This window comes from Phalacrocorax aristotelis, chromosome 11 (assembly GCF_949628215.1).
Source record: "Phalacrocorax aristotelis chromosome 11, bGulAri2.1, whole genome shotgun sequence".
NCBI lineage: Eukaryota > Metazoa > Chordata > Aves > Suliformes > Phalacrocoracidae > Phalacrocorax > Phalacrocorax aristotelis.
The window spans coordinates 10,112,990-10,124,812 of record NC_134286.1 but is presented as its reverse complement, the minus strand read 5'-3'; the positions used below and the strand labels follow the sequence as shown (position 1 = coordinate 10,124,812).

The 11,823-nt window shown below is 42.8% G+C and overlaps 1 protein-coding gene across 1 annotated transcript in view; it reads left to right on the top strand.

Annotated features, from left to right (window-relative positions):
- Nucleotides 1–509: 509 nt before the first annotated feature.
- STK26 (serine/threonine kinase 26) overlaps nucleotides 510–11,823 on the top strand; it is a 34,173-nt gene continuing 22,859 nt past the window's right edge. Inside the window, exons 1-2 of the mRNA XM_075106828.1 lie at nucleotides 510–648; nucleotides 755–873. Of these exons, the coding sequence (XP_074962929.1) occupies nucleotides 832–873 (42 nt within the window). The 5' untranslated portion in view covers nucleotides 510–648; nucleotides 755–831. The remainder of the gene's footprint in view (nucleotides 649–754; nucleotides 874–11,823) is intronic.

Sequence of the window (11,823 nt, the reverse complement as noted above, 5' to 3'; positions counted from 1 at the left end):
TGAGGCCCTGTGTCCGCGGCTCCAGGGGCTGTGACAGCGTTTGTGTCAGGACAGGACCCTGCGACAGCACCTGCGGGGTCCAGGCCGGTGCGACAGTGCCCGAGGGGCCCAGTGCAACGGGCGGCCCCGTCCCCGAGCCGGGCCCGGGCCAGCGCGGCGGGTAGCCGGAGTTGACGAGGTGCCGGAGCTGAGGTAGGGTCGGTGCCGGTGCTACCGCCCGTCCCTCCCTCAGCGCGGCCGCCGGTCCCTGCCCGCCCGGCGCGGGCGGCCCGAGGCGGTCGGGGAGGCGGGGGCAGCTGACGCGGGGGCCCGTGTGGCGGCGGCGGCGGCGGCTCCGCCCCGCGAGGCTGGAGCTGAGACGGAAGAAGCCGCCGCCGCCGCACAGCAGCCGCCGCCGCTTCTTGCCGGAGGCCGACATGGCGTCCTGAGCCCAGCCTGGGCCGTGCTGAGAGCCGCCACCCCGCACGCCTCTCCGGGAGGCCCCGAGCAGCCGCCCCCGCGCCGGGACCGGGGAGGGGGGCATGGGCAGGGCGAGCGGCGCCAGCCGGCAGGGCCGCTGCTAGGAGCCCGGCGGGCATGGGAGAGCGGCGCTAGGGACCCCCTTCCCGCCCGCGTCGCGCAGCTCGGCCCCAGCCTCGCGGCCGCTAGGTGAGCCGGCGGCAGGCGGGGGCTGCCGGGCAGGGCGGGCCGCGGGGAGGGAAGGAGGGAGCGCGGCCCGCGCTAAAGCCGCCTCCCCGCCGCTTTGTCCTTCCAGGCCCCGCCGCCGCCGCCCAGGAGCAGGGAGGCCGAGAGAGGGGAGCAGCGGGCGGCGCCCGGCCGCCGCAGCCCGCCATGGCCCACTCGCCCGTGGCGGTGCAAGTGCCCGGCATGCAGGTGAGCTCCGCGCCGCGCCGGCCCCAAAATGGAGGCGACGGGCCCGGGCTCGGCCCCGGCTCCGGAAGCGGCGCTTGCGGCCCCACCGGGTGGAGGCCGCGGCTGGGGCGGCGGGTGGGCGAAGCGGGGCCGGCCTGGGCGCGGAGGGGTCGCGGGAAGGCCTGCCTGGGCCTCGGGGGAGCGCGGGCCGGACCTCGGGCCGAGGGAGCGAGCGGGGGGGGGGGTGTGCTCTGAGGTAACGGCGGGCGCCGGGGGGGCCCCGCTCCGCCCGGGGCCGCGTACCTGCAGCCAGCCCCGCGGGGGCGAGGGGCTCCCCCTCCCTCCCTTCCCCCTTTGTTCGGTGCTGCATCCAGGAGCACGCATAAGAGCTTCTAAAACTGATTAAAGGCGAAATGAAGTTAATCGCAGGGCGTGTGAGTGTGCAGTAAATGACATATCGGGCTCGCTGGCGAGCGCACCTCCTGCAGGACTTCCCCACCGACGTGCGCTTGGCGCTGGGCCTGCAGCGCAGCGTCTCCGAGGACCCTGCAGTTAATGGGGGGGTGTAACGGCGAGGGAGCCGTCGTCTGTCGGGAGCTTATCCCTCTCTCCGCCTAGCAAGGGGACCTGGTGCCGTTTCTCTGTGCTTCTGATACCCGCTTAGAAAGCAAACACGCTCCTGTGTAACTCATTTTTCATAGGAAAGGTGGGATAGCTCTGACTCTTTGTTCCGCTCTGGTGAGCGATCTAACTTGTGTTTGGTCAGAGATCTTTATCAAACGTAAAGGAGCTGAGGACCAAACTCGTTTCAGTGCTGACTTTTGCTTGTCAGGCACCCGCAGCCAGGTCAGTGTTTTGAACATTCTCTTCACTTGTGGGGTAGTCGTGCCTATACAATACTGGTTTTCAGTTCAAATAACAGAAGTCTTTATGATACGACTCTGAGTATGTGAGAGATACAGTTGAAAGTTCAGGAGGTTTCAGAACAGAAAGTTAAAATTTCTCTTACTCAAATATCCTCATCCATTTTTAGAAAGTGTAGAATTGATGTAAAAACAGTATTTACATATTACTTTAGGTCTGTTACAATACCAAGGTCTGGTTTACCTTTCTGATTTCTAACAATCTGCTGGCTTTCTGAAGTCAGTTAAATTTGGGTCATCCACTGACTTTCTGTTCATTGCAGAGCATGTAAACCACCTCAGCCTCCCTGTTCCGTTGATGTGTCGAGGTTACTGTTGTATTGGGACATCCTTAACAATAGGAACCTAAAGAAAATTTTGATAAAGATTTAGAGGCTTTAGCCTGAGCTGCTTTATTGATATCCTCTGTCATTTTTAGTGTGTTTGTATTTGAGAGACTTCTATTTCAGAATCAGAGTTTATCAATTCCTCATTTTTATATCTGCTTAATGTATTGCTGTCCTATTTTCCATAGCTGCCTTGTCATCACAAAAAGACCTTGAAATTATTTAACTATTTTCCATTGTTAAACGAATAAACTTTATGTAATAGCACACTGAGTTCCACTAGTATTGTTAGTTTAACCCAGACCCCTTAACGTATATCTGTAGGTTTAAAACATTTAACTCTAAGATATTTACAGCTGCATAGAATTAAAATATATTTTTCCCTTGGTGACTTTTTTTTATGAAGGCTATTACACAAGTCCTGAAGGTCTTAGAATACAAAGAAATACAATTTGGTGCAAAATTATTCTATTCACCTGCTCATTTTTCTTTTAGAATAAGAGTCATCATAAAGTTGGCTTGGGTTTTTGGTTTTTTTTTTTTAGTGTTCTAGACAGGGCGAGGTAGTCTGAGGTGTAAGAGTTGCTTCGTTTGTGTTTTTAACCTATTTGAAATCTTCAGTCAGGATCATCCCAGCGATGATATAAGGCTCCCTGCTTCTGTTCAGTGTTAAAGTAAATGTGTGGTGTTTGACTGAAGAAGGAATAAAGTTTCTTCTCTAATGGAAGAAGGTCTAATAGTTAAAACTATCACTGTGGGAAAGTGCTTGTAATGTCAAACCCCTTGTTTTGTAGCCTGTGTTGAGAGAAGCATTTTATTGAATGTAACAGTTGGAAACTGAATTTGCCAGAGAATGTGTTACAGGTTTGAAGTTTTCAACCTAACGGTAATCTTATACTTTCAATCCCATCTCATTATACAAAAAGACAGTATCAATAAAATTCCAGAAATAATTTATTATGTAATACCCATACTCAGAAGACTTTGACAGTTTATCGCCAAAGTATAGCAGAAGCTCTTCAGACTGTTTTAAGATCTTTCATCTTATGAAGAGTCAGGTTCCCTTTAAAATAATAATCCAAGCATGGCAAATGACAGAAAGTCACAGTTATTTTTGTGAACTCAGAGTCTGACTTTCTGTACCCTGGCAACAATGGAAGACCCACAGGTAGTATTATCTGTTGCCCTTATGAGTAGTTACAGAACCTTTTGTTTATGTAGCAGTTGCGTTCTGTTTAACCTGTCTTGTGTCCCTAACAAAACCAAATTTTATGCCTAACAATTCCTGCCTGTGCAAACAACTTCCTAAACACGTTCATTTTCCTTGCTCCTTTGGAAGGGCTCCATTTGATCCGATTGTATGATGTTAACTTACCACTGCCAAACTTCTAAGCCCATTCAATAAAATCAGAGTACTCGGTGAATGTATAAAATAAGTGCTCTGAAGCTGAGTATGATACCCCAAATTATTGCATTTTATACAGAATCCAAGACAAGAGGGAAAAATGAAAGATTGATGGAACTATATGAACACAATTAAGGTGTCCTGGTTACATGAAGCACAGTCTGCAGTGAGTTTGAATGTCAGGTTGGAGCTTTTATTCAGTAATGTCACTGTAACTTTGTTCCTTGGGATAAAGATATTCAAACTAGTTCTTAGTCTGGAATGCTTTGAGATCTCACAGTGAGAAACTTGTCCACTGGCACTATCTTCAAGGAATCCAGTTGAACTCATACAGAGCATCTCTGGATATGGCTTGCAAGAGAGATGTTAGAGCCTACATGTGTCTCTTACCAATCCAGGGCCTGTTCTGAAAACGGAGCTGGAGTGGAGGTGTTGGACCCCTTTACGAGTAGTCATACACTACTGGTTTTCTCTTGCTTAGCAGGCAGGATGGATGTTCAGAGGGTTATGTTCACTTCAGATGACCAGGAAGTTTAGATTACGTCAGTCATTTCAGAATGATGCATTTCTGATGAACTTACATTATTGGCAGCATCTCTTACAGTGCTCCAATCCTGAATGCTTCCCAGCCTCTCTTACTTGTAAGTTTGCAAATGAGCAGCAATTAACGTTTCTAAGGTGGACGGTGAGGAAATCTTGCTCTCTGTTAACTCCCTAATTTTCCAAAATAGTCAGTAAACTTCAGCAATGGAACATCACTCAAGTAATAAATGCCTTTTTTACCTGGTAGAATTTTTATCTATAAACTTTCCCTTTTCTTATTGTAATTTGTAGTGGAAAATTTTAAGTCTGTAAAATATTTGTTCATTAACTGATGGAAATGTTGATTCTTTTCATTTGCATTTCTTCTTGTCAGTATGTGCATCTTTGGAACCTGGTTTGGGTCTTTATTTCCCTTTATGTCTGCTATCCTACTCATCTAAATGCTCTTTATTTCCTTTCTCATGGCTTTGTTGATATCTCCTGATCCTGTATGGCAGTAGTCCTGAGTGCAGCCAGAAAGGTTGTTTAGACCTGATCTCCATCTGTTTTTATTGGCGTTCAGACTATCTTGCAATAAAGAACCTAACTTCCTCTAAAAGCAGAGCAGCCAGAAGCATGTGACCCGTCAGCCAGTGTACTCTGATTCACAATTGAAGGATTGCTTGATTAAATACAAAGTTGGATGTAAAGGTGAGCTTTGCTCTCTGTGCTGCCAGTTAATAGACTGGCTGTAGGGCGCTGCTCACTGAATAACCTGAGCCTGGCAGCTGGAGAGTTTCTCCCTGCAGGATGCTCAGAGGCAGATTGGTTAACATCTAGTTATTGGGTGGGTATAGAAAGATGAAAGGAGAGGTAGCACTTAATTTTGGAGGTGGTCTTTTTCATAGACCAAAGAAAAAAATATATTTTCTCTTAAATTAGTGCACCTGTAGAAATGGGCTCTTTGTGTGGTGCTGAAAGGTAGTCTGGAAATGTGTCACATTTCTGGTAAACCTTATGCATTTGTAGTTACAAGCATATGACTTCTGTTAAGAGCAAGCAGTCTGTTACTGTCAAGTGCTTAAATGTTTAGAGGGTGGTCATTAGAGGAACTTAAACCTTTGAGGAAATATCCATTGAAGGATCTGTTAATTTATTCCTCTCCTAGGAACTGAGATATATCCAGATGCTTCTACAGTGACTTTGAAAAGGCTTTACATTTTTCTTATTTAGAGACATGACTGACTTAAAGGAAACTGGGAAGTCTAGCACTTGCAGGATGCCAGAAGAATTCCACAGTGCCTCGAAAACAGGGATTTCTTGTGATTAAGCTATGATCCAGTGGTTTGGTGATGAATACATTGTCCAATTTCAGTTCTGTGATTTGTACTTTGAGCCACAGTGCAGGCAGAGTGCAGGAAGATAGTATTTTAAGACCTGTGGAGAACGTGCCTGTTTGCTACTTGAGGGAGATATGCATTAAAATATTTGTGGAATTCAACACTGCAGTTGTTCCTTTCCTGGTTGTGCTTGATATACAAGCTGTATCATAGCTAACAGTAGTCTGCTAACTCAGCTCAGGCTTTATTAGCTGAACTTGGTTATTCCATCTTGTGCATTGTGATAAGTTATTCTGATGACAAGGAAAAGTAGAGCTCAGTCATGCTGTCTTACTGTTATCAAAGGAGGAGGAGAGCGTGAGCTCTGGAAAGCATTTGATACATGGGAGCTGTGTAGGTATATAATCAGCTGGAATTCAGCAGATGCTTTCATAAGGCTTAGAAGAAAAAATCCACAGCAGTCTTTTACTAGTATTTTTTGTGCAGATTTTACAGTTTTATACATGTGTTAAGTGCACTGACCCTGGAATTCAGAGGCAAGTCTGCGGAAGCTGCAGAGAGCATGTAAAACAAACTCAACTCGTCTCGCCTTAATCTCTCTGCTGTTCTGTACCGTCATATACTCTCAGTTTTGGGCAGAGGATCATTTCCCCCAAAAGGTAAAAACACTACATCTGAAACCAGACTTTTAACTTTTAAAACTATATAATCGTTACTTCAGTGTTTTTTTTTCTGTTGAAAAGATTCACACTGGCTGTTTTTGAACATCAGTGTTTTATTGTCATGCTTTACAAATCCTGATGAAAGTTTTCTTTTTCTTTTTATGCTCTTCTTTTCCTCAAAAAGGAGAATTTGTAGCAAGTAGTAGCTCAGTAATATATTTCAATATGTTGTTAAACAAAAAAAAGAGAGAAACAAAATTCTTTAGATGCTTATTTTGAGGGGAGGGTTGTTTATATATAGTAACTTTGTGGCACACCATGAAGCATATATATGACTGAAAGTGGCTCTGCAGCAGTATTTGTGATGAGACCTATGAAACATCTCAGTAAAGATAGGCAAGTGTATTATCCTCAGTGTTCATTGTTTTCAGTCAACTCCAAAAGTGAAAGGATGAATTTTAAGCCTGTTAGTAAAAGTACTATTCGTTTGCTCTTTGGTGATTACCTTCAGACTTAAGAAAGAGTCACCAACTCTGAGAAGTGATAACGGTCTATTGTTTTGTCTTTCATTTATTCTTAGGGACTGAGTTTAATAATTGACAGACACTTGAAGAGTTCAGGGATGGGGTTGGGGATGAACAGTACAAAGTTGGTTTTGAAATTCTTCTGTAACAAGTAATTTTCTGACATGCTGTAATTAGTGGCTACATGTATGTTGTCTTTGCAGACATAAAGATTGGTGAGGAACTACTGTTCCAAATCCTGCTATTTCGTTCTAACTTACAATAAATGAAAATCAAATTCCTTTCTAATACTGCCTCACCAGTTTTTACTCTTATTTAAAGAATTGACATTTGTTCTTTAAATTTAAACTTCTAACAGTTCTTCTAGAATGAGTCTGTTCTGCTCATTAGATGAGGATCACTGAGGACACTCCTTAGCTCTGAAGGAGAGACTTAAATCTCATAGGAAGGGTGCCCATCTAGTGATATTCACTGAAATCCATCCTGCCAGAGGGATTGCTAGCCAAGTAAATCTGGCAAAAAGAGCTCAGTCAGAGAAACAATTAATAAAGAGACCAACAAGGTAGCAGTAGCTCGCCAGTCTCATTCTTCCTCAAATCTTGTGCGTGTGGTTTTGCAGAGAGAGGCTATATTGATTAGGTCCATAGCTTGGGAGAGAGCATGCCTTCGGCTTAGGTCTTTATGAAGAAAGCTTTGAAGAACTGCATACTTGACTCTTAGAAGTGTGAAACCAAGTTTGTCTTGCCAAAATCTGTATTTGAATGGTCTTGATTGAGGCAGTGTATCTGGAAATGTTTTGTGGTGTGATCTGTCCTGGATCTGCATGAATTCTGTATGCATTGATGAAGGAGAAGAAGGAATGAGAAGTGTTACTTGAGCTGTGTGTTGGAAGGGGGAGTCTGAGAGCCCAGGGTGGCTTCACTGTTTTCATGAACCAGAATTCAAGAACCATCTGTTCAGTCTTGAAGAATGTGGGTTTTTTCAGTTTTTTTCCCCTGCTCCCCGATTTTTTGCAGGCTTTCCTTTCAGCTGGGTACTGTTGTATGTTCTGAATATTTGAATAATATTGACTGGGGGGGGGAATCAGAGGGTGTCTATGCTCTGCATTGAAATATAACTTGACATCTAGCAGGTTTCTGTGTTGGGAGCTGAATGCAGAATAATAAGAACACTGTACAGCTTGAAATGGCCATGAGTGTTGTAAAGCACCTAAATGTAAAACACCGAATGAAAAAGATTGAATTTATACTGACATAAATCAATTAAAAGCATATAGAGAATTACAAGTGGAGCAAGATGAGCTTGCTGTTGATCTCTCACCTAGGAAGGTGTCATCTGGCAACCGGTCATAGCAAGAACATTTTTACATTCCTGCACAGCTTTATTCCAGCCTAGTTGGCAAGAAGAATCTGAATTTTTTTTCAGGGTGTTTCTTTTCCTCCCCTCCCCCTTCCCCATGCCTTTTATGTAATGAGATGCTTTGCCGTGCCATGAATGAGCTGCAAAGTAATTGAAAAAGGAGTTTCCTGAAACGGGCAGGTTGGTTCTGGCAGGGTAGGTTTCTTGCTTCCTTTGTAGCACATTTTGGAGTTGTATTTCTGGTTTTTCATTGTGTGCTTCTTGTAGCTTCAGGTCCAGTATGATTGATATGATCAAGGACCAGTATTCAAAAGGAGACTACCGCTTTCAAGCTTGTGGTCATCTAGCCTTGGGGAGAGGACAGAAACCTAGGATGTTAGTGTTTGCCTCCCTTTCTCAAAATGGTCCCTAGCAAAGCTAAAGGAATGGTGTGATATCCTCTAACCATGGGTTCCCACTTGGGGTTCATTGCAGGCAGTGATTATGCCTGGAGAGTTATCTGTGGTAAATAAAGTTGTGGCCTGCTCTTTAACCCACGCTGTGTTTTGGAGCCATCCTTTTCAACCAGTGTTTTTCTTCCTTGCTTTAATTTTGTTTAGCCTGGAAATAAGTAATGGCTACTTCAGTAGAGAGATTTAACAAAGATACGTGTGTGTTAAACTTGAGGTCTAGTTGCTGCGTTCTAGTTTATGAACTGGCAAGTTACAAAGCTGGATTTTGTTATTTTTGTTCTCTCCGGATTGTAGTACAAGTTTAATCTTATTTACAGGAGGAAAATCTGTGTATCAAGTTCTGACTTGCACAGAAAAAATGCTAAAATGGTTTCTAAGATAGAGCCATGAGGAGGCCAGTAAAATTTATGTAGCCCTTGCCATTTAGGTGTAGATACTGAACCTCTAAATATTAGGAAAATGGCCCAAATGCTGTAATGATATAGTTTATTGCTGGCAGAGTTTTGACGTAGTTGTTCCTTCAAATGGGTGTGGCAAAAATAAAAAAAAAAAACAACCCCAACTGTTTACTGATAAGCGGGCCGCTTGCTGAAAGGGAAGGCATACTGCTGAAAGTAGGCTGCAGCCCATAAATGGTTATTTTTTCCATGTTCCAATTAGACATGGCTTTTGTAATCTCTTTGCAGATTAGGTTTTTCACAGCGGTTTGTAAAATGGACCAATCACGAATGCTCTTCAGCAATGACAAATGGCAGGATTTCTCTATCTTCTGATTTCTAGTTCAGGTGTACAGGCAGTTAGTTCGTTGAGGTGGGTTAATTACCCATCCAGTGGTCACTTGTTCTGCACTGTTCAGCAAAGGAGATTATATTTGTTTTGAAAGATCAGCTTGTTGAACTCTAATAAATGCAGAACGGAAGTTCGACACTTTGGGACACCACAACCTGTTGATTTCTTGAACTGACTTCTGTCTCCATCTAAGGATGTCCACCCTTCCTAGCTGTAGAGCATTCAGTCACTTAGTCTTTTTCAAATCATAGTAAAGACCTAGCCACATAGTGGTGCCCCCTCCCTCTCTAATTCCTCTGACTCATTTGGTAGGCCCTGCTCCTCAGAGATGTGAGCAGACTGAAGGATATGCAGCTGTATGCAGTAGTTTGATTATTTTTTTTTTTTAAAGATGCTAGGTGATTAAAAGGAATTGATACATAGAATGGAAGCTAAGTGGGACTCCATATGAAATGTAAGGATATTCAATTACAGAGAAGCTCACTGGCATGAGAAATTTCTCTTTGTTTCCTCAGTGCAGAATACTCTTCATAAATAATTGGTGTAAATTTTTTTAATTGCCTGTGTCAAAGAGCTAATCTTTGGGAGATGTGGTGTTGTTCTTTCTTTTTGCTTATTTATGCTGTTTCCTAAGCTGCTTCATGTTGTGTTACCAAAGTGAAAGAATAGCTAAGAATAGAGGAAGTGAGTTCAGTGGTTTCCATTTTCAGCACAACGTACGATTGACAGCTTGCATCTGTCACAGGTCAGAGACAGTTTGAAGACAAAGGTGATTCCTTAAAAATCTGAGAATGGGTGGGTCTGAATGCTGATTTTATAGTTTTGATAGTCACAGAAATTTTCAAGCAGCTCGCCTCACGGCTGGCTTGATGAAACCAAAGCCACCTGGGGGTTTTGCTTGCTTATTTTTGCTCCTGTTTTATATTGAAGTTCTCCAGGTTCTCACTAGAAGTTGCAATGAGTCTTCACCTTGTCAGATACAGGAGATATTTCATAAAGGGTGTAAGAGAGGTCAGGGTCCCATTTAAAGACAACAAAGCTCAGATCTAGTTTTGCTACCTACTGTGTAGAAAAGCTCAATAATGTAGAAGTTTGATACTTCACAAAATCAAATTGTTTTGTTGTTAAAATAATTTTCTTCTTCAGTATGTATCATACAGTTCCAGTAAATATAATGAATTATCTACTATACTGATGTTTGAGTCTTGGACAGGGCTGCAGGGTAGCATCAGAGTTCAGTTACATGCGGAAGTCTTTAAGGAGCAAGAGTGTGTGTGCAAGATGGAGAAAAAAGGTATCTACAGGTTTTGCCCTTGTTTTGAATGGTTCATTGTTTTCTGATTCTTTAAAAGTAATAATGGATCTGTGTCTTCATTAACTTCAAACTATTTAAATTCATATATATATATATAAGTACATGCACATGCCTATGGCACCGTTGGTTTGGGTAACTTTAACTGTAATAGGATTTTAAAATAAAGGGGGGGGGGAGGTGGGGAGGAGCTCCAGGAGTTAAAAATCTGTCACTACCTGCGGTGGCTTTATTTTAAAGAAATAGGACATTCCTTATGCAGGTAAAATATGGAAATATATAGAATATATGTGAATATGTATTGTTACATAACAGACTATGTATGGTGTATAATGTATGTATAAAATACCTGAAACTACATGCAGATAGTATATGGAAAGAAATTTAATTAAGGTGAATGTATCTGTTGATCAAGATATTACTCTAAGAAGTTCCATAGCATGTCAGGTTTACTGATCTTATTCCTTCTTAATTTCAATTTTTTGGGGGGTCTGAACAGAAAAAAAACTTAGAGGTGCTTTATTATCTGAGACTAGATAAATGTCTATGAATGGACTGATTACCTATGATGTCCATGTGCTCAACCCAGATGCAGCGTTTTGTAAGAGTCAGGTAAATGCTGAGTCTAGATTAAATGTCTTAACTTTTAATCTGTTTTTCTTATATTGACTTTCAAGTGTCTTTTTTACTCCTGTATTTCAGGTATTCATTCTTAAGACAATAAAAGGTATCTTTTAGATTTTACAGATAATAAACTAGGCCTCATAATTGCTATTTCATTTTATTGTTAGCCATAATTCAGACAGTGCAGGCAGTGGGACTTAAGAGAAGTGGTGCAGTGCATGCTGGCTTCAGCAACAAAGTTGGTGTACATTTCTGATCTGGCATTTTAAAAATGTAGCTGTGAGGCTGCACAACAAATTAATTACTGGGGTGGTTTCTTGATGGTGGGTTGATTTTGGATTGGTTTGGTTTTAAATATTTTGCCGTAACATAATCACCTCTTTGTCTTCAACCTTTCTATAAGATAGCTCTTTTTCTTATAGTTTACCTTTGACTTCACCCTGGCTGTGAAGATCAGGGTCTTATTTTAGTGAGCAGTTGCTAAAAATGGCAGTCTTTTAAACACACAGGTAATTCTAATGGCTTTCAAAGATACCAGTTTGAGTTAGGATGCCATAGTAGCGGATACTTGAAAAACATACGAGTAGACACTCTAGTCTTCTCTTACCAAACTTTTATTAAATCTTTTGAGGCAATTATTGTCTCTTTATCTAATGTGTATTTGAGTTATGTCTCCCAATGTAGGTGAGCTATTCTGTAGTATTGCTGCAATGTCTGGAACAGAAGTTCCCTT